The sequence below is a fragment of the Accipiter gentilis genome, chromosome 16, assembly GCF_929443795.1.
Source record: "Accipiter gentilis chromosome 16, bAccGen1.1, whole genome shotgun sequence".
In the NCBI taxonomy this organism is placed as follows: Eukaryota; Metazoa; Chordata; class Aves; order Accipitriformes; family Accipitridae; genus Astur; species Astur gentilis.
In genome coordinates, this window is record NC_064895.1 from 26,962,985 (window position 1) to 26,985,867 (window position 22,883).

Sequence of the window (22,883 nt, forward strand, 5' to 3'; positions counted from 1 at the left end):
CTCTTCCCCAAACATCCACTTTTGCCAACGTAAGCTGGCTAACAGTAGGTCCAGGACTCGCTAACCAAGATGCCAAGAGCTGTTACATCAAAGCCCTAAAACCAGACCTGTTATTCCAAGCACGCCGATGCAACCAGTTATACCAGTCTAAGCTTTCTCCCTGATGGATCTTCTTATCAGTTCATCTCCTTTTAAAGGTGCCTTCTTTACCCTCACCCCAATGTCAAACATACAATCTCAGGTACTGGCTTACTACAAAATTTACATATGGTACCTATCCTAATATCACCTAATAGGAATATTCAGTTATTTTCTCACCTGCCTCAAGCTTCCTGCCAGTCTTCCCATCTTTCACAGGAGCACAATTCAATCCCACAGACATTAACCATGTGTTCTGTAAATTTAAACCTGAGCTGAACAGAATCTACAGCTGTATTTGCACTCATCAACAGCGCTGTGACATGAGTAACAAAGCAAGAACAAGAGAAGGGGAGAGCTCTTGGGATCAAACCAGTTATCTCTTTACCAGGCCTTATTGGCTTGAGGGTTGGTTTGGGTTTTTTGGTTTGGTTTTGTTTTTCCTTGAAGGGAGTGTGGTTTTGTTAATTTTCTTTAATTTTGTTAATTTTCTTAAGCTTTAAGGGCGAAACTCACATTTTAGCTCTCTTCTGATTTGATTTTTCTGCAGCTTGCAAAAGACGACAGCTCACATAAAAGAGTCTAGACTTGCATTCCTATTCCCTGTGCTCTGGACTGATCCCGTTTCAGTATTTAGCATGCCCAGCTCTTGCCAGCGATCAAACCGAAACCTTGCTGCGACCCTGCTCAACAAGGGAAGACCCCGTGGGGCAGGCTTAGGGATGGATCCTGCTGAGACCGGTGGTTCCTCGCGTTTTAGAAAACTGCCTGTTAAATGGGAAACCAGTCCCATTTCCTACCTGCAGAGCCTTGCCCTGTGGATTTGATCACGAGGAAGCTAGATGGACCGGTTGGGGATTCCCACGTGAACATCTCTAATCTTAAGCCGGCCAGACACAACATGACCTAGCGCTGAAACCCAAGGGCAGCGAGCTGCCACCTGACGTCCCACGGTGCCGGAGGGAAGGCGTTTCTGCTTCACAGCGTGCCGTAACAGAAGAAACGCAGCTTGAACTCTTCACTTCTCATCACCCAGTCCACGAGCAACGTCGGGAAATGTCAGACAAGCGTCCAACCCGGCCGCACCAGCCTCTGCGCCAAAGGGGCCCTGGGGCATCACAGGTTTATCCCTCTCGTCTCCTTCACGGCTCGCGGTCCCGCGTCCCCGAAGTCGCTTCGCCTCTTCCACGTGGACGAGGCCGTGAAAGAAAGGTCTGAGCGCTGGATGTGCGAGTGCCAAGTGGTAAAAACTTCCCCAGGGAAACAGCAGCACATAAACCATGAGGTGAGACTGGACTAACTGCACTTAATAAATCCACTTGTGCCCTGAATGGTGGGAGCGTGCAATCCCCTAAATATTAGGGGAAAGCCATCTGGAAAGCATCTCGCTCTATGTACAGATTCACCAATGCCACATGGAGATGTGCACGGGCTGAATGTGCCTGTCTCAGGGAGTACAAATAGCCCAGCAAATTCTCACAGATTTAAGCAGCCTGCAAAGGAGATTTTTTTTTTTTTTTAATTAAAAAAAAAAACCCACAAACATTTTCTTGTAAATACTTCATCTACAGAGAAACACTTTTGCAACTCGACTGGTGAGATTTGCAAGGCTGCACGCTACAAAACCCACGGCAGGGAAGAGAAGGGTTGTCTTGTAACTGGCCTCAAAGCAATAGTGCCTGCGTCCCTTTGGTTAGTGAGGCAACACATCCTTTGTATCTTCTCTCCAGAAATGCAACCAGCAAGCGAGCAGCAATCAGTATTCACTTGCTGACATCTAGTGTCAGTAATAAGCATTGTGGTCCTGCCTGTAAGATGGTTTTTCCCAGGCTCCCTCTGCCGCCTACCACTCAGTGAATTTTGAACATAGTTATTAATGTTTTCACAGTTTGGATCAATTTGATTACCTTTTATTCTGCTATTCTTCCTGCAATAACCAGACTTCCCTGTTTTGTGCTCTGATTTATTTTTTTTTTTTAGCAGTCCAGCAACATGTGTTTTTTCTTGTTTTAAAAAAAAGGCAGTTTTGTGGACTGTGCCTAGAACTTGTTTAAAACAAAGAAAATTGAGCCCTTATGACCTCTTGGTGTCTCCTTTTGAGTGCCTGTTGTTGGGTTTTAAAGCCCTTTCCCCAACCCCCCTCCATTTTTCTTAGTATTCCTCATGGATGAGGAAAGGAACTGTCCAAAATGACAAGAAAAATTTAGAATTTTGGAATAAGTGAGGCTGAAGAGGACCCCTGGATGCCTCTTGTTCCAACCCTTCCTCAAAAGAATGTTAAATTTCATGTTGGACTCATTTCTCAGCTACTAATCTAGTCAACTTGTGACTATTTTGAAGGCTGGAGATGCCACACACCAGAGCAAAACCCTGGCAATTTACGCTGATGGACACTCTCACTGCCACCTTTCTTCCAGGTCCACCAAGGATAAGAGGCCACGGACCTTTGGTCACAGGGATGATGGATCTCTGGATGACCACAGGACAGCAAATATTTCTGTAGATCTCAGGATGTTCTCCTAGCATCAGAGCCACGAAGGGGCTGAAGTGTTATGCTACCAAGTGTTGCAATGTTGCATCACCAGGAGAGGTGCTCTGTGCTCAGCATTTGGGGAATGGACTATGTCCCAGGGTGAGATTTAAAAGTCTTAAATTCTGCCTTTTGCAGATCTTAGGACCCTCATACTGCACCGCCAGTAGAAGAGGGAGGAAATACATCTTGTCCCAGAAAATGCCCATTTTGAAGACTTTCCTCCAAAATTGAGGCAGGGTTATTTGTCTCTTTAAGAGAGCTGGAGATCACGGCGTCATTCCCTGCTGTGTGTCTCCAGTTAAGGAGGATGCTCTGGCCGTGGGATGATCCCATCTTCCTCTCAAGGAATTCAAATCCTCATTTCCAGCTTCCCAAAGGTATGAACAGGCCACAGTACATCATTTGTTCACCCTCCCAGTTATTCACCCTTTTCCTCCCACCCCTTACACCATTGAAGTTGTCCCATCGTGCAGCCAAAACACAAAATGTATGGAGCCGCAGAAGAAAAGGCATTTAAGGGAGCTCAACTCACTAAGACGGTCATGATGGCCAAGAAGTGCTTGGGTACCCAACCCTACAGCCCTCGTGCACATCTTATGTGAGAGTTTTCCCAAGGAATAGCTGCCACAAAGAACTGCCGACATTGTGCACATCTCACACCCACCCACAAAGCCTGTGTGACCACAGACGCGTGGCGATTCTAGCCCAAAGCCCATGGCCACTGACACAAATACTCCCCCTGTCAGCAATTGTCTTTGGACTGAGCTCAAAACCCAGAATTCAATGCTATCTATGTTGGCGCTTCTCTTTTCTCCAGGGTTGCTGCTGCTCTCTGTTCCCCTGGGATGAAATACACTGGGACCCCCTGCTTTTGGGTCAAAACAGGTTTTTAGGGGATATTTTTAACACAACGCCAGGTTTTGCGTCTTAGCTGACCGTGTAAGCGTGGGGCAAGGCAGCTCAGGTCAGTCACCGTCGTGTTGCCCAACAGTCCACAGCTGGCACCACAGACTGTGACCAAAGTCTTCCCTGGGGAAAACCCAGTTCCATGCAGGCCAACTGCTCCTCCATTCATGCCACCTTGGAAAAGGACAGAAAATGGGATTTAAGACAGAGCTCAACAGCCAGCTGTCAACAAGGGTATTTTTTAAATTCATAATTTTTGCTTTCACGCCCAAAACCCAACCAATCACGTTAGTCCCTCACACTGCACCCCGCGGAGGAGCTGCAACAAGCCTTCATGACTCACCCCAGTTGAGACGTACAGCTGCCACCACCAGCCGAGAGGTGAACGTCAGGTTGGAGGAAGCCCAGCCCCTGGGGACATCCAGGCCCAGTACACGGTACTTGCCAACAGGGAGCCGAGGAGCCAAGCACTGCAAAGTAGAGCGAGCGATGGTGACATTACCACAAGCAAAGTCTCCAACGAATACGTGGATGGCGCCCATCTCTGTGACCCGTGATACCGTCATCGTTAAAAGGAGACCAGTTGCAATAAGCGAAAGGAAAGCTGGAGTAGACTCCTCGTTGTAACTTATTCTTCCAAGGTAATAGGAGATGCCGTCTACTTTTAGACTCAAAGCCCTAGTCCCATTACCCGGAGGCACCGTGCACTGGATAGCTACACAGGTGACGCTGAGAAGGAGGCAAGGGTGATAATCAACGAGAACAGAAGTCAGTCTCTTTCCTTTCAGCGCCGAGCCTGCTAAGGTGAGCAGGCCTCCACCGTTGGTACTGAAGTTTCGTGGGTAAAACCGATACACCTGAGGCAGGATGGTGAGAACACTGGACACCTTTCTGAAGCAAGCTTGACCACTTTTCCTATTGGATATGGAAATGTTGTGCTCCCCTGGGGCAATGCAGTCTGTTTGGCACTCGATGCTGGTCTCGTTCCAGAAAGTTACCTTGCAGACAGCCTGGTTATTCAGGTGTACCATGGGGCTATCACTTGGCCATGCCAACCTCTGTCCTTTGATCATCACATCGGTGAATGTCCCATTGGTGTGCCAGGTCACCAGATCTACAAGGGGGGTCCACTGCTCATGAAGGTGGAGCGTACAGTCTCCAAGGCAGACACTGCGGATCCCATTGACAGTGGCTGTGACATTAAGAGCCCAAGATGCCTCAGCCAACCACTGATCACGCAAAGGACGGGCCCCTGGAAGGACAATACAACTAATGGCACCGTTATCAGAGTTCTGGATCTCACAGGAATAATTACTCTCCAGGCTGACCTGTACCAAATTCCTCCTGGATTTTAAAGCAACACCGGATATAGTGAGTAACATCCCACCACAGATTGATCCTTGCGATGGGAATATGGATGTTATCCGTGGAGTTATTGTAAGGGCCTGCAGCCTTGCTGTCACACGAGCATATCCTAGCTGCCTCTGGATAACCTGGATGGGGAAAGTCCCAGGTTCCAGGCTGTTCAGTGGCAAGGAGCACTGATAAAACATTGCAGACTTGTTGCTGCGTTGGAACTCAAGTTCACATTCACTGTGTCCAAACTTAGCCACAGATCCAGTGATGTTTATCCCTTGGATGCTCAAGAGCAGGCTGCTGTCTGTGATTTCCATTTCAACAACAGTAATCAGAGGAGTCAAAGCTCTTTGGTAATTAAATGTGGTGGTCCTTTTTGCAAAGAGAGTATGTTGAAGTGACCTGCTGCTGATGACTACATATACTGTGACAGAGACGTCTTGTGAATCTTCATTAGACAAATCAGCAGCTGGTGGGGTCAGGCACCAAACTGTCTCTTCTGCCAAGTGAGTAACCATACAGGTTTGCCTGTTCATTGAAACAGAAACCAGGGCAGGATTTTGGCTAAAGCCCACCCCAGAGATTGTGAGCAGTGTTCCACCTAGGAGGAAAACAAAATAAATAAGAAGGACATTATATGCAGGAAAGGAATCAATGACTGTGAACAATCACAAACCATGATAAAGCTGATAAGCATGGAAGAAGAAATTAAGTCCTTTTTTTGGAACAAGACAGCTAGAGATAATAGCAGTCATGTATCAGGATAATCCTACGTGGGCAAGAGGCTACGGTACCAGGTAGCCAGGGACCTTTGTGGCAGTAAATGACAGTAGAAAGCCACCACAGAACTGGAGGAAGCTGCTGTGAGAGGACCCCTGAGAGCAAAGAGAGACTGAACTCTTCAGGGAATGAGACTGTACAGGCAGCTGGGGAGATGGTAGAGATGGTTTGGTCCTGTTGCACACAGGGAAGCAGAATGTGGTATGTCTACTTTCAAACAAAAAGCCACAACCACAGACCTTCCTTCAGTCTTCAGTTCTGTCTGGCCACTCAGGCAGGGTGCCAGATTTGCCACGCACTGATGGTCACTTGCCTTCGAGGAGATCACTGACCAGAAAAGTTGATATACTGATGAATGCTTCCAACTCTCCCCTCCTTATATGCTCCCAGTCTGCACCATTTAAGACCGGTGGAAGAGGAAGGGGAAGGGGAAAGGAAGAGCAGTTTCCCCTCCACTCCAAAGACAACTCTGACCAGGGTTTCCCATGCATGGGCTGGAGGAAGGCAGGCTGTTTGCCTTGCCCTGTGGTTGCCTGGATGGTTTTATTCCCTGGGCATCTACTTAAGACCACAGAAGACGACACCAAATGGGTAAACAGACTCTTGGTGTGAACCAAGAGGGCCATTCATATGGAAAAGCAATTCAGGAGTTGGACACAAAGTTATGACCTCCAGCTGGAGCTGTCCGTGTGTCCAGTGTTGGAAGCTGGAAGATTATTGCAGAGAAGTATCCTCACACACTGCTCCACTCATACAATATTCCCAAGGCATCCTGGGTTTGGGTCGCTCTGGGAGACAGGCTGTCTTTGGTCTGACCCCCACAGTTGTTCTAGGACATGGCACTGGAGTCTCCCTCTCCACATTGACAGGAGAAGCAGACATGGGAGTCTCTGCTACTACCCCGGCCACTAAGAGTAGGTGCCAATTATCTGGAATAAGCGTGAATCCTGATGTCTGGGTCTACATTAAGTTGCAAAGCAGGGGTATCTGCCTTGCTTCCCAGGGTGCTAAAAGCAGCACTGAAGAAGCAGCAGTCTGGATTTTAGGGAAGTGATAATCATAAAAATGCAAACCCTCCAGAATTCCCAGCCTAATCCCATGCTTCCAAGCCCAGAGCCCAGCTGAAGCCTCTCTCTCCATCTTCCTTTAGTTTGCAATGCTGGTACCCCCACTGCTCTGCCTTGCTTTAACCTCTTTATCCATTAATCCTATGCCCTTCCTTTTCCCATGATCTGGCTGAAAAATAAAGTTGTTTTATAATGGTGTTCCTTTTGATTGAGCTCAAATCCTTAATCCAGATGGCCACACAAGCGTTAACAAAAGACTAGAGATAAGGGGGGGAAAGGACTGCTGCTTTTTGCAGCGATGAGTTTCTAAATCAGCTTAAGCCATTCATAAAACTACAGCTAAAGAGTTAATCAGCTCTTATTTACATTTCAATTTACCCTTAAATATGAAAAGAAGGGTTCAATATATATATTTTTATATATATAGCTTAATCTTCAAAACTGAGAGCTTTTGCTATCCAGGCTCTATCCACACTGTCACCTTTCAAGGCTTGGGCACTTCACAAACTATTGAACTAATCATGTACCACAAAGCCTCTGAATTTTTGTATCTTTAAATGTGTTATGAGGCAGGGAGAGCAAGCTGTGGAGGACCTAAAGTTGCATCAAAGAATTTCTCTGTCTTCTATAAAAGCATTTCTAAGGGCTCATGTAAAATTCACTATAGGGATTCAACTCTCCCCCACCCCCAGCCAAATGACAAAATAAATCAACCACCTCAAATCTGCTTTTTAAGATTTAAAGTAAAACTTTTCTTTCTAATTCAGTGATGTTTTGCTCTGAAACACACTTAAATTATTTCCAACGTTTAAAAGCTTGGAATGGAATTAATAAATATTTCACTTTTGATTAAAATTAACATTGAAGGGGGGGGGGGGGCGGTTGTCTTTTCAACTCAACGAACATGAACATCCCCTTTGGGATCACTTGAAATTATTGTTTGCTCCAAACCACAGTTGTACGCTGCCTTCCACCTAACTTTCACATAGAAAGCCTTGAAAGATGGAGGCGTAAGGACTGAAAGAAACAGCACAGATGAGTCAGGTGTGGGCGTGCTTTGTTTTCCCAATGGGAACATGCAAGGATACATGAGCAAACACTTGGGGAAATCAAATTCAAAGCACAGGGAGCCTTGAGCCAGCCAACCAGATGGAGGAATGCTCACTACAATCCCACATTTCCAGCCTGCTGCTGTCTGCCAGTTGATGTCTACATAATAAAGGGTCACAGATTTAAAACACCCTCATTTAAACTGATGTGAAATGGGACGCCCTTTCCATTCCTGCAGGAAAACCGTGCCCTTGATCCCTTTAACCTCCATAAGCGGCTGCAGATGTACCAACGCTCTTTACCCAGAAAGGAGCCACAACACGGCTCTATGCTGAAGATCTCCGAGAGGTACTGGATTAACGGCTCAACCCTGCAAAACACAAGCAATGTAGAAAGGGGGTGGGGTTATTTTTATATTTTTCTCTCCTGCCGTAGTGCTATTCTTTCTTACAACTCCTTTTAGGTTGGAAGGCCAAACACCCACCTGGCACATCCCCTTTGTTCAATGCCACAGTGACAAGACCACCCTGCACCCCAAATTTTTCTGTGTGATTTGAGCTACATCTATTATGAACGCTGTCTTATCAAGTGGCAACCTGTGGGCCACATTTAGTCCATGAGGTGCAAACGAATTGCCCGTCAAAAGAAGCAAGAGTGAGGGGATTTTTTGCCAAACAGATCCCACTGTAGCTATGCCCACAGACAAGAGATGCAAGTGAATTGAAGAGACATCCCAGCCGCCTGCCTTCTTTACATCTTTCCACCAGACCACTAACAGACTCCAGTATCAGATGGGATGAATCCCTGCATGTCATCCCACTGACCACAGGCTTTCTCCTTCTGAAGTTCATTAATGCAACAAGAAGCTTAGGGTGGGTCGTGAGCAATAAAAGCAGCTCCTCTCCCCAATACCATGGTTTCAGGATCATTCCTAGCAGCTGCCATGGATGAGAACTGCATGGCTGAGGGGAAAAACTGTGCTGCTTATGAATGCATTGTTGCGTCCCATTTTCAGGTCCGTTTTCCCCCACATTTTAATTCATTTACACCACATTTATCTAGGCATGAACTTGAAGTGTCACCTTAAAAGATGGAAATAGCATCATTTAAAAATTCTCCAAACAAAGCATTTTTTTTATTTTTCAAACTAGCTTTTGTTTTTCTCATGAAAAGTGTTTCTTTTCTTCTGCTTTTTTCCTACAGCAGGATTTATCTGCATTTGACCTGAATCTGTGAATACCTTTGATTGCCTGAATATGCATTTTTCATCAAATCAACTGTTTTTTCTAAAATGTTTCTCTCCTGCCTCCTACTGATCCAAGGGGAGTTAATTGACTAGCATTAGCAGTTTGCTGACTTGGGTTCCACAGATCAATAAATGCCTTGATAATTATTCATAATTTTATACCACACTGCAGATTTCACCGTTAGGTACAGAATTTGTGAAAACTCTTACCTTCCTTTTCAGATTAACCCTAAAATACCAACTAGGGCAGAGAATGAAATTTATATCTTAAGGAAAGTACAGGCATTCACACACCTGTTTGAAGCGACAGCAACGCCATTGATGATGACAGAAATGTTGTACCATCCTGCAGCCAAGGCTGGAAGCGTCACGTTAACACCACGGTCCGTCTGCGCCTGGATCTGTGCCCATGAGCCCCCAATTTGGACCTTGACATCTGACCCTCGGTAGCTGGCAAACTGGGATATTCCAATCTGAAGCACCTGACCCCCTGCAGAGAGGAGAATGGATGAAGCTATTTCAGTATTTCTGGCAACAGCTATTTTAGCACACGTAACCATTGCCTGAGGAAGAGCATGGAGTCCCGTCATGCCAGAACAGGTCTAGCCATGTCCATCAGCCCAAAACAAAAAGTTGAAGACCACAGTGGTTCTGTATCCTACTCAATCCTTTGGCCTCCTTGATAAGTCACAAGCCGTCAGGGTTGTCCTGAGATGTTAGCATTGTGCACTAGGCTATGACCATCTACGGCCACTCTCAGCCTGCTGGTACACACTCCGGATAGGATCCGTGCCCCCGTCTATCCTATAAATATCTGCATCTGATAAAACCCAAACCCACTCTTTCTAAAGCTCACACAAACTGGAGCTGAGGAGTTCTGGGATTTTTCCTTAATCCCTGACAATGATCCAGACCTGTTATGAGCCAAATTATATTCAGATGATAGAGGATACTTTCCTTTATTTGTGCATACTGTAGTAATAGGAGAGGACAAGGGCCGTGAAAAAGGGAATTTCATAACCTAAATTCCTCCTGAAATAGCTTAAAAAAAAATTAGGGTGATATGCATCAGTCCAAATAAAAGCAGTTTCACTGAGATAGCTGTATCTGTAGTCAAGGAAGAGAAACAGAGCTTTTACGGCATGATTCATCTTATTCTAAGGGAGACATCCAAAAGAGCTGTGGTGAATCCCACCATAGAACCACCTATTTCTCTTCACTGGCTATGGAAGACACCTAAGCAACAAGAACAGAGATGTGTTTAGGTGAATCTCATCCTCCCATCTCCTCCGAACGGTGTGGGTTCAGTTGCACAGAAGCTGGGATAAACAGGACAAAGAGGGGTCTTCAAGTCCAACTCCCTGCTGTTACGTAAATCCCCTTCCTAAGTACTCAAGCAAAAAGTGTTAATGTCTCTTTACCAACCCCCTGAGCCAGCCAGCCCAAAACACTTGTCCACCCGCAGAGTTGCTCCAGAACAGCTTCATTTTTGCCTGTTCCTCTTCTTCCTTGAGCACATGGGACTGTCATATCCCAGCTGCACAGGGAGGTAGTCAGGAGCAGCTCATCTGTTTTACTCTCTCAGCTTTTGTTAATCAGAAGTAACTTTTATAGGTTAATACAACCTTCCTAGAGATTCAGATCTAAATAGAAATTTTGTCTCCCAAGCAGAGGCCAGGGTCACTCGGCATTAGCATCACCTCCACAGTGGGCACAGTCACCGTTACATTCAACTCTGTAGCCTCAGCTTTGGAGAAGTCTCTGCCTTCCACGAAGTAGGAGAGTCTGTACAAAGCTCCCCTCATCTACCAGCTCCTCTAAGCAGGTCTTGAAACCAGTACGTTTCAATTCTGCATGCGCAAAGAGTCCAATAAAGTTTGAAAGCCTGCGAAGTTGAATATATTAATAGCGTGAACTCTTTGGACTCTTGGTCAATTGTCAGCTTAATCCTAGATGCCTGGAAGGCATCGGTGTAATTTATTTATTCTTTTTATTATATAGGAGGAAAATTATATTGAAAGACGAAGCTGTGAAGGTTCTGAATAAGAGATTGTGCCCAGCCCCACCACCGTTCATGAGATGCTATAACATTAAGGAATTCCTTGCACCTGGGCTGCCCACGGCTAGAAATACCTCCCCTTGGTGCTATGATATCTGAATAATATTCAGATGATAAAGGACGTTTTCTCTTATTTATGCATTCTGGAGTAATAGAAAATGACAAGGACGTTTGGGAAAAGGAATAGAAATGCCGGGCGTGCAGCAAGAAGTGCATTTCATCACTGGCAATCACCTAACTCCTTGCATCCCCACCAAGTCCAGCCAAACTGCCTAGCTGGGGGCAGCTTTATTAAGGTGTGTACTGAAGAGCTTACAAAAAGAGAGAGAGAGAAAAATCAGATTATTGCATCCTTGGAGGAATGGGAGTGGGGTGCATAGGAAAGCAGGAATGTTTCTGTCTTCCTTTTATCTTCCTTCCTTCCTCTCTCAGTTACTAGGAATCTGGTGTCTCTCTGCCACACAGAAATGTAGTAAACATTCTTCTAAAAGACTTCTCTGTAAGTGGACACCATTCACCATTAATGCTTTTATTCTCAATACCCAGCCAAAACCTTGTGGGGAAAAAAAAAAGAAAGAAGGGAAATGGGCAAAAAAAACCCAACCCCAAACACAAGTTTTCAAAAGACAGGAATGCTAAACTCTCCATGAGATCTTCTTGGGATTTTGCCCCCACAAAGTCCGTGAAGTCTGCACTCATATGCTAAAGTAACAGATCACAAGGTTAAACTGGAAGAAACAGTTTGGCTTGGAAATGGGAACTAGCAAGAAAAGTGCTGCCTCTCTTCTGCTTTCAGCAACTCAAAATGCACATGATGCGCTTTATGATCAACCCTTTGGGATCCTGGAGAAGGACACTCTCTAGAGTTCATTTCTCTTGTCATGGCTGAACCTGTTACCCAGGATGAATGGGTGGGATAATTTCAGAGCAGAGTTAGAGAAACATGACACAAAAGGAGCACTATACCACCCCTAACATCCTATGGACATCATCCATACTGGCTGAAGGCAAGCAACTCTCTCTCATGTGTGCTAGACTGAAACCATCATAAAACCACCAGGACTGATCAGGGCAAGCAGGAAACATGGGGACTATAAGTTAAAAGAAAATAACAGAAAAATAGTGTCAGATCACCAAACTCCCCACCACCATCAGCAATAATAACACTTCTACAGACGATGCCCAATACATGTCTGCAGCCTTTTCACCTGCTATGCCACTTCTGTTTCTGCTCAGTGATACAACAGCAGGGTTTAAGGAAGGATCATACTGGAACAAGTTGGTTACTGTTGTTGATTGGCACCCAGAAATCAGTGTCACATGGACAACAGTATCTTCTGTCCCCTAGAAACAGAAATGAAGAAAATGTCAGGGTTAAGAATGCACCAATAAAAAAAGTTATTCCCCATATTCCTGCATCTCCCATACTTAATAAATCCGGGATATGGCACTGACAAAATTTGTATATACACCAGACTCTACTTAAATGTGTACAGTTATGTTGACTTCAAAGGGACATCTATGGAGAGTTAGAAACCTTAAAACAATCTCAGACCACGCAGATTTTCATTTTCTATATCCATACTAGTAAATTAAACAGTAGTAAGTCATAGGCATAGACTGTTATCCCTATACTTAAACTATTAGCATCATCCTGGGTATAATTTTGCCATGCAGCAAAGAGCACTGTATTTGCATGACACACAGATAATGTCCAAAGGAGGTCTGGATGTAAAGTAAAAGATTTGGAGCTGAAGAGGTTTCAACAATGGGAGCAAGAACAATTGTCCCAGGCATGTTTAATCTACTACTAGACAACTGAAAGTAGAGACGGGCAATTTTGCTGGAGTTCAAAGCCCCAGTTTGGTTTATGTGAGGCTTAGCTAATGATGTTGCAAGCTGGACTTTTTACTGTTTCACTGGTTTTCATAAATCACCTATCAATCTATTGTTAATTAAGCTGGTCTAAACTCTAGGTGGAGTCCTTGGTAAATTGTCCCACAGCCAAGACTTGGCTGATGGGCTACCATTTGCCCTTCCCCTAGTGCGGCTCAGGCCAGGAAAATATAGAAAGGCCTGTAGGCTGCTGACTGTTCCCAAGAAAATGTGGTTTCTTACCCGAGAGGGAACTTTACATTCAATTCTTGTTGAATTTCTGTCATCCTCCATAACTGGGCAAGGCTGAGATCCAAACAACACCAAGTTTACCCCTTCCAGATTGGTCCCCCTGAGAGCCACTCTCAGTCCTCCTACAAAACCAATTATTCTGTTACATTCAAGATGTAGAATGATATTTTTATATGCAAAGGATTCTTTGTTAATAGGTGACTGCAAAAGGCGGTTCTGTCTCACAGTTGATCTGAGGATCTGCTTCCACCTTGCCATGCCTAGCATCCTCTTTGACCAGAGATGCTTCTCGCCTATTATTTGAATTCTTGTCCATGATACAGGAGGACTGGGTTTGTTTCTTGGTTTATTTTTTAATGACATACTTGCTTAAGCCAGCAAGGTCTAGCCTGTGATCTCAACCTTAGAAAGATCCCTAGTCCAAGAACAAAATAAGAAAGGAAGGAAGAAACACTAAGAATGGAAAATGAGCTTAACACAGCAGGTGTTTTCACAGTTCAAATAGCTGCCAAGCACCCTGCTGTCAAAAAAAAGCCTGTAGCATGTGTCTAGGAAACTTAGGTTAGAAAGAGGACTTGGCAGGGCTTGAGACTTAGCAGAGTTGTGAGGAAAGTCACGGAGAGCTTAATTCTGTGAAGCACTAAGCAACCTCAACTCTCCTTTGTGCCAGCCAGAGCTGAGCCTCTGCAATCACATGCAGGATCATACCCAACACAAGTCAGACTTGCACTTGACCTTTCTGCAGCACCCAATTCCACTGCAAAGAGTCAAGGTGCCCCTGTTTCTTCAACTGACTAGAAGATTCAGGGACATTTCAAAGAGAAACAGGAAAGAGAACAGGAATGGACATTAATGGCAATTCTAACCTGAACTTTGTTCTTTGATGCAGTTCAAAGACAAATTTAAAAAAAAAAAAAAAGGAAATTTTGCTTGAAACTTACAGCTGCTTGCTGTAGTTATCAGTACTGTACAGTTTTAGGACTATGGCTGGGCAGACAGACTGCTCAGATAGGTACTTCATTAATGCAGTGTCTATCAGTATGTGTTAGTATGGCTATATTACGAACCAACTGAGCTTTCATGATGCTTTTCATGTGTGACGTAAGTAAACTTCATGGTAAAGTCATTGATGGCAGGCTCCCTTGTACCTTTTCCTCAAAGCATTGTTTCCTGCTAATTCTTTAAAGCAACAGAGAAGTTTAGAAGTTTAATCTTCTAAATTTTCTCTGGCTGACAGCAAAACCAGGCAAACAACAGCAATCAGATATGTTAACAGTAAGCTCCTTCCATCCACTGGAGCATCATGGGATCTTTAGAAAGGCATCCCATGCGTATAGAGTTAGGTCACAGGGAACTCCCAGTACAGCACCACTGAGACCAGTGATATTTTGACAAGAGGGACCTGGTGCAGCAAAGTACATGACGCTTCCTGGCTTCCTCTCCTGTAACGTTAACGTTTGTAGAGTCAGAAACAGCAAGAAGTCAAAACTGAAGCCACTTGTCTAATGTGATAGTTATCAGACAAGGAGCCTCCGATTTCGAGTACAAAATCCATGTGTGTTGTGTAAAGACTGATGCTCTGAAGTTTTGATATCTACACTTATATCCATATGCAGTGAAATACTGCATATGTGCACTTTACGATAAGATTGAAGAGAGGTATTTTAAATGGAAGAAATTAAAAACACAGATGGAAGCTGTAATTCTTTCCAATTATAAATGTTCAAGGCATATGTAATGTAAGATAGCATTATACTTGCATTCTTTTTAATGAGTGACAGATCACTGTAATTGGGAGAACAACTGGATTGTCAGCAAAGGAAATGAGAAGCAAGGCCCAAGCACTAAAACTTACCATTACTGGCTTTTTTCTTTTAGGGTTTTTTGGGTTGGGCTGCTTGGGGTTTTTTGGGTGGGTTTGGGTTTTCTATGAAACAAAAGTGAGTCTTAGCCTTAATGTACTCTATGACCCTCCCATTAGGTGGTGAAAAACAAAGGCAAGAGAAGGGTTAGAATTGTTTTCTTCCCGTGCACCCCAATAAAACATAAAGAAAAGAGGTGGCCATAACTTCTTGTTTTTCAGCTTAGGAACCCTACATTTTTCCAAGTCCATCCCATGGCTGACCCACAGAGAGGTTCACAGTCCATCATTCCCTTCCTCTGCCCACTCCAAGGTGGCCAAGCATGGCACAATCAGTTCTCCGACCAACATGGCCGAGCTAGCTTCATCCTGCACCTAGGCCGGTACTCCTGCTCTCAGTGATGTTTGGTACCATGAACTCAAAGCACCTCGATCATGAAACTAGGAGGTTTCCAGAAAAAAAGCTGGTTAACTTTTACTGTCATTAGACCTGGGTCATGTTGTTTCTAGGTGCATTCCTAGCCACTTGAAAAGAAGTCATATGCTGAGACTTTTGGTTTGTTCGCACAACCCAGGTGTGTCAAGAGTGTTCTCCACATTTCTTATTGGGCTGGGGAGACTCTTCCCTCTCCCAAAAAAAGAAAAGGTGGCTTTTTACAGTGTTTGGTTTGGCTTAGCTACAGTTGTCTAGGCACCTTGCTGGAACTTCCAGGTGAAGTCCTCTCACCTGTGTCACATACAGGGCAGATGAGAGAGTCGTAACAGTCCTTTGGCCCCAGAGTCCAGTGGAAAATCTTCCAAGCTCTCATCTTCAGGGATGGAATATATCACCTTTTATTTCCTCTTCTGTTTCAAGGAGAGGGGGGGTAATGGGAATGAAGGAGCTTCAGTTCAGTTTGCATTTCTCTGTGTTTCTCAGTTTTGTATCTAAACGCATGAGTTTTCCATTTTATCACTCAGAATATGAATTCACTTCAATGGGCCTGGGATGAGCCAAAGTTTAGCCATTTCACAATTAGGCCAGATTAATTCAAATACTACAGAGCTGTGTGTCAAATGGATACAGGAAGATGAGCTATGAAACATTAATACCCATCTGAATTGCTGAAATGAATATACCTGCACTTGAACTGCACAAGAGAGTCTGTCACTCTTAAAGAAACTTACCCCAGGGCTTTGGGGTACACGCAATGTGTCCAGCCACATTATGTCTTTTTCAGCAGGTGAAGACATGGGTAGTGTAAGCACAGAACCGCCAAAACATGCCATGAAAAGCAAGAAACAGAAAGCAGACGACCCCTTAGAGTCGGTCTGGCATTCAGACCTACCTATCTCTGAAGCTGTCGGAGGTTCGATAGCTACCAGCTTTGGCTCAACTCTTAGGAAGACACCTTCTCCTGTGCTGCCGTTGAGTGCGAAACCATAAGGTCTCACCAGTAGTGTCAACTGGTAGACTCCGACTGGCAGCCTCTCCATCTGGCAAACCACTTCGGTTCGATTCGATCTTATGACGTGGCAGGTCGTGTCGTTCACCTCCACCTGCAGGGCTGGCTTCTCTTCAGTGAAGCCAGCTCCCCTGATAACTACTGTGGCCTGGGACCCACCATCTGAAAGAATATAATCAACAAGATGACTCATGAATTTGGGTGTAGCAATGCCCAGGATTTACTTTCAACCAACAGTTAAAAGTTTTTACCATCCTCATCAGGACATCCTAAAAACTACACACCACTGATGATCTCTCATTGTCCCCCATAATGCCTATTCCTGTCTGTTTCTGTCCAGCTATTATGTTTTTCTTTAAATTTTTATTAAAAATAACTTTAGCCAAGAACCACTTTCACTTTAAGCACCAAGCCTACCACTGTTTCTCTTCCCTTTATGCTTCTACCATCTTCATGTTGCTGCAAAACCATGTCTGCGCTACATACCGTAAGACTGGAACTGATTAGAAGTGCCCCACTAGAAAGTACAGTTTCCATAAAATTAAAAATTTCCCAAAAGAATACACATACACACAAAGTCTTCAGCATCTGGCAGATCTTTTTCACAGAACAGTATTTTTACCATTTTGTTCAAACACAAAACCCCGTTACCTGATGAATACTCCACATCACTGACTAAGGGTGTCAATTCCTGGCTGAACTGGAAAGAGCATGAATTGGAACAGTTTGCAAGGACATCGTTCACCACCACCACCACCTGGAGACAGAAAAGAAGGTTACCCTAAAGCTGGGAAGGGAACAGAGGTGTTTTCTAGAGCCTGGTAGACCTGCAGAGCAATGCCACTTGCAACACTGAGCTACCGAGAGCACTCCGACTGTGCCAGAGAGGAGCACAGTCAGGCAGCTGTTTATCCTGCTGCAGCCTCGTTACAAATTTAATTGCAAGGCTTGCTAGGGCTCATCTTAGGTAAAGCAGAGCACAGCTATGGAAGCCCTATCACCAGCCTTTCTTGGTGTCTGCAGGATCCTACCTCCCATCTTGTTGGGACCCACAGCTCCTCCCAAATCCTGTTTTTCTAGTCATCCGTTGAAGACCCTGTTTGCCATACCCCAGTTCTTCCCACCCTGCCTTGGGAACAAGTTTATTCTGTTTAAAGCACACTCTAAGACTAATTAGAATGAATCCCAGAATGTGTCTTTTCAGCATGCAGTCCTCAATTTCCTTCCCCCTCCCCCACCTTGTTCATGCTGAAACAAGAAAGCTGGGCTGTGACCTTGATTATCTAACAAGAGATATCAAGAGATATCTCTTCTGAGATCCTGATATCTCAGAAAAGTCAACTGGCAAAGCATAGGGTGTAGGAAAGCCCCTTTTCATCTCTCTCCCAGGTATTAAGTGTATGCTGGAAGAGGACACCAACACCTGCAAAAAGCAAAAGCAGACTGTGTCCAAGAAACGCAAGGAGCACAGAGTTGCAAAGCACTCTGCTTGAACAGAGACAGAATAATTAGAGGGACATTTTTATACTTAGGCTAGCAGCAAGCCAGAATGAAGCTTCAAAACTCAAGAGGAAGCAAAGCCAGCAATGCGCACTGCCCTGCAACACCTGAGAACAGAATTTGCAACACGTTTGTCCATCCAGCAGAATCCTTCAGCCAGGAAGCCCTCCTTGCTCCCTTTTCCCACTTGAAGAATTGAGATCCACAGAGGCTGAGGGACTTGCCTAAGACTAATACCACAGTCACCATCTCATTTATTTACAGCCCATCACTGTAACAACAGGAATGCTGCAGGTGAATAGCGTCATTCCCAAGTTTGGTGGTCAGCTCTATAGGACCCAACAAGGGTGGGAGTCCAGAGATGACATCAGCCCTTGGCCATTGCCTCAAAAGGAATAAATAGTCTTCCACTACCTATGATGACCATTCTCCCCACCTGCAATACGTCTTGGAGAAAAGTCCTGCTCCGCAAACCAGGGAACAGAATCTGACCAATTTATGGCAAAGCACAGAACAGCAGATTTCTGAAAGGATTTAGTGGCAGAACTAAGTACCTGAACACCTGTGAGACTCCTGGATCTACACAACCAGGTGAATCACTAGGAAGTGTGACAGCACATTAACTCACCTGTGTTTTGTTATTGAAGGTAGCAAGCATGTCCCCAAATATTGGCCCAATAAACACACCGTCATCGTAAACCACACGACTAGAAACAGTTGGCTTCAGACCGGTGAGGTTTTTGGCAGACACCTAGCAAAGAACAAAGAATTTAAGTTTCTCATCCTTTTCTGTCCTGTGATTGTAAATTAAAACTATCCCCCCAGCGTTCATACAGAGTCTTTACAAGGTGGCAAAGAACTCCTGGAAACCTTTTCTCAAGCTTCTTCCATGAATCATGTCTCCAGGTCTAAAATCTTCATTACCCAAGACTTCACAACATCTCCCTGTTCTCCTCCTCACCCTTGCAGGTGAAGAGACTGCAAACTGAGGCAAAGAGATTCAGGAGCCAGATTTGCAAATAAACTTCTAATACTCAATAATATCATTTGGAATTAGGCATGGAAATGGTTTTGAACATCTGCTTCTCAAAGACAAGACTTTGGGTGAAACAAGGGCCTGTGCTACAGCTGAAGATGCAGCTCAAGCTTTTTGCACCATCCAGGCCAATGTCTTGAGCGTGGGAATTCATTGCTTTGCTGAAAATAATTTCACACTTTTAGAAGCTGGATATACAAAGAAATAGGTTTCTTTTTGAGGGAGGAAGCAGCTCAGTCTGAGTCCTTATTCAAAAAAGAGCCTGCTACTTGAAGCAAAACCTCAACATGAAAAATCTTGGGATGGAACAGCGTAAACTGAACCTTCATCTGAGACTTAAGAGAACCAGATATGAACCCATACAGAATAATTCTCAGAAAAAGTCCTTCTTGGCCCATAAATGATACCACAAAGCTGTACTGAGCTTCAGTTACTGTAGTGAAAAATTAATGTGATCATAATAGCTTTAATTTCAGTATAACAGCCCCTTTATTGTGCAGAACTACAACAAAGCACAGAAATTACATTCTAGCCTCCTCATTTTGAAGCACAGACTCTGAAGATGTAATTTCTCCTTCTGCAACTACAATTGGTTTTTAATCATCTAATCTGCAATTTGCTTAAGCTGCTGTTCCTAATAGGAAGATAAATTGCCTAAGGTCCCAAGGGTGTCTTCATAAAAACAAACATTGGGAGAATGAATCAGCCAAGGCCAAAGACATTGCATGGGGTTCAAAGTGGGTGTTAGTAAAAGGAATTACTGTACACTGATAACATTGGGCAAGTCCCCAGTTTTTGTTTTCCAAGTCAATGTCCAGATGCTTTCATAGCACGAGTTCGAGTCTTTGGTCACGATGAAGTCACTGGTGTTGAAGTACGGGGCTGTGGAGTTATCTATGTTGTCTTGCAAAAGCTTGCGGAGATGGTGGGAGGAGATGTGCACTGAAACATCTGCAAAAGACATTAGAAAGCAGTGGATATCCTCATCCCTAGGAGAACGCAACTACCTGCTTCTCGAAAAGAAAGGTGTTTCATTATTAATGCAAGTCTGTTGTGATTCAAACCTCTGTAACTGCCAAAAAGCATCAGAGGGAAACATACTAGACCCCAAATGCCAAAAGAAACATAGAATAGTTTGGGTTGGAAGGGACCTTTAAAGTTCATCTAGTCCAACCCCCTGCCATGAGCAGGGACATCTTCAACCAGAACAGGTTGTTCAGAGCCCCGTCCAACCTGAGCTTCAATATTTCCAGGGACAGGGCATCTACCACCTCCCTGCACAACCCATTCCAGTGTTTCACCACCCTCATCATAAAAAATGTCTTCTTCATATCTAGTCTGAAGATCTTCTGCACTATTTAATAGCTAAGAAAACCTAGCAACTTCTCTCCACTTGGGACCATCAGAAATTTTAAGCAATACTTTTACATAATACGCACATGTGAAATTTCTGTGTGCAAGTCATTTTCCTTCAAAATAGAAAGGTTGGAAACTTCCTAGAAGAGATGGCTGTGGAGAGAGTCAGTTTATCAAGAAGAATTTGTAGAGTCCAATCCCAAATAAATGCAAATGATGTTGTATTTCTTTTTAAAAAAATACCTATAGCCAATCAAAGCTGCAGATACGATAAATCTCTGTAAACCAATTCATAAGAAAGAGGGGAAAGCCCAACACCTGGGAAGAGGGCAAGAGGAATGAAGTACATTTTTTAAAAGATGATGTTCAAAAGCAGGCTGCTGAGACTGCCTTCAGCTATGGTAGGAAAATCTTAAGTGACAACACAGAGGAAAGAGTTACTTCACAAATATTCTAAGGCTGCATTTTCCTATTTTGTTATTTGACTTTATGACTGAGTTACAAGTTCCTCAGTCAAGAACTTTATTCTTTGGCCTTGTTCAGATTAAGCTGCTCACTTCAATTCTAAGCCTCTCTGATTATTTAAATCAAACACAAGAAAAAGTAGCACATCTAAAGGGTGACTAATTCAAGTTAAGCAATTCTATGCACAAAAACTTTTGTGGTATCTGCAAACCAATTACCAATCCTGGTAATCCTAGAAGATAATTAATTTCCTGATAACCTGCACAGGCCTTGTAATACAAAAAGTGCAGAAGTACACATGCTGAGAAACAGCAGCATAATGAAACCTTGGGATGCAAAATCCCAGTTCAGGATCTGATGCAAAGTTCTTTAACATTAAGGCAAATATTTCACAGTGGCTGTATCTATTTTGGAACTACCCCATACCTAACATCTAGAAATACTTCCATGCCTATAATCCTTAACTCCTGTCTTGAAAGACATCAAATGCAAAGATCTAGCAACTATCACAATGGGCTTAACCTGACAGCCTGCACCCTGAGCTTTTCCAAGCTTCAAAATTGTCTCTTCTTCACTTGGCTTCCTGCAAAGGAAATCCAGGACCTGTATTTGCATCTTCTCTTACCTGATATCACTGTATTGGCAAAGTGGATGCGGAAGGTCCCTCCAATAGGCGGGGATGACTTTTGAAGTCTCTGAATAGTGAGGCTGACCGTCACATCCTCCGTGGAGACATTGAGGTAGCCATAGTCCTTAGAGCCCTCCCCAAGAAAAGCACCTCTGTGTGACAGAGAGGGTTCACATGAAGGCATTAGAAGTCAAAATCCCCCCTCCTGACACCCCCATGTCAACCAGCAGCAGAGGGGCACCTATGGGAACAACGCTCTTGAAGGACCCAAGGAGAACATGTTCAGAGCACAAATGGAATTGAATACTCCCAACTTATACCTGCATAGCGTAGGCAATGCACGCAACAGGAAACTATGGAAAAGCACTTTGGTTTTTTTTTTTGGTGATAGAAGAAATAGTTCGTATAGCACCAAGTATAAGCAAGTCCTATCCCAGTACTGGTGTCTTTAAAGGACCAACTCAATGCAGCCTGGACAGCAGGTACAACATCAAAGCAAAAAGCTTTCCTACTTCATCCTGTAGTCTCCTCGAGTCTATTAAAATCTTAACTCCCCTGAATTACAGCTATATTTCATATTAGAGTTCACCCAAAGCCCAATTTCTAAAACTTGAAACATTTTCTCCCTTGTCACTAAAATTATCCTTTTTTCAAAGGAAAAAGAGACTCTCTGTGGTACAATGGTGCCACCGTGTGGTTCCGTGCCTGGATAACAGCTGAAGACAGAGTTCAGCGGTGACTTCTGCAGAGCAAATTTCGAGAATACAAAACCAAAAGGACCGCTGAGCCTTCTCACCTGATGTACAGCCAGTACATCAGATTTTAGCTAATATTCCTGTCCCGACTGCGGCAAGCAGTATTAGAATAGAGCACAACACGTGCTCAGTGAAGAGAAAGAACCATGTTTGTTTTGAAGATATGCAAAGAGAGTGATCAGCCTACCCATTTTTAAAGCATGTGCTGATTTCTGTCTGCAGTCTTCCTGGCTTCAGCATCACACACCGGTTTCTCTTACATCCTCCTCTGTGAGAAGGAGAAGCCCACCAGTGCCAAGCACTTTTATTTTTTTTCCTGGTGAGAGGTACTGTGATCAATCCATCTCTTAATTCTCTTTTTATAAGCTAAACAGGTTGAGCTTCTTAAATCTTTATCTCCTAGGCATTTTCTTCAGGTCCATAATCATGCTCATGGCTTTTTTTCCCCCAGTTCTTCTAAATCCCTTTGAAAAATGTGGTCATGAGTGCTGCACGTGTCATTCCAACATCAGTCTTGTTAAGGCTACACACAGGAGCAAAAATTTCCCCTCTTTCTGTTAACTGCATCTCTGTTT

General features: G+C 44.1%; 1 protein-coding gene across 1 annotated transcript in view; it reads right to left on the reverse strand.

Annotated features, from left to right (window-relative positions):
• Window positions 1-22,883, reverse strand: part of PKHD1 (PKHD1 ciliary IPT domain containing fibrocystin/polyductin) — a 260,367-nt gene that overhangs the window by 209,210 nt on the left and 28,274 nt on the right. The window contains exons 22-32 of the mRNA XM_049818774.1: window positions 21,551-21,705; window positions 19,871-20,055; window positions 18,697-18,819; window positions 17,220-17,325; window positions 16,452-16,730; window positions 13,254-13,384; window positions 12,344-12,479; window positions 9,371-9,566; window positions 8,133-8,200; window positions 3,921-5,534; window positions 3,608-3,751 (exon numbers count right to left, since the gene is read on the reverse strand). Coding sequence (XP_049674731.1) covers window positions 3,608-3,751; window positions 3,921-5,534; window positions 8,133-8,200; window positions 9,371-9,566; window positions 12,344-12,479; window positions 13,254-13,384; window positions 16,452-16,730; window positions 17,220-17,325; window positions 18,697-18,819; window positions 19,871-20,055; window positions 21,551-21,705 — 3,137 coding nt within the window. The remainder of the gene's footprint in view (window positions 1-3,607; window positions 3,752-3,920; window positions 5,535-8,132; window positions 8,201-9,370; window positions 9,567-12,343; window positions 12,480-13,253; window positions 13,385-16,451; window positions 16,731-17,219; window positions 17,326-18,696; window positions 18,820-19,870; window positions 20,056-21,550; window positions 21,706-22,883) is intronic.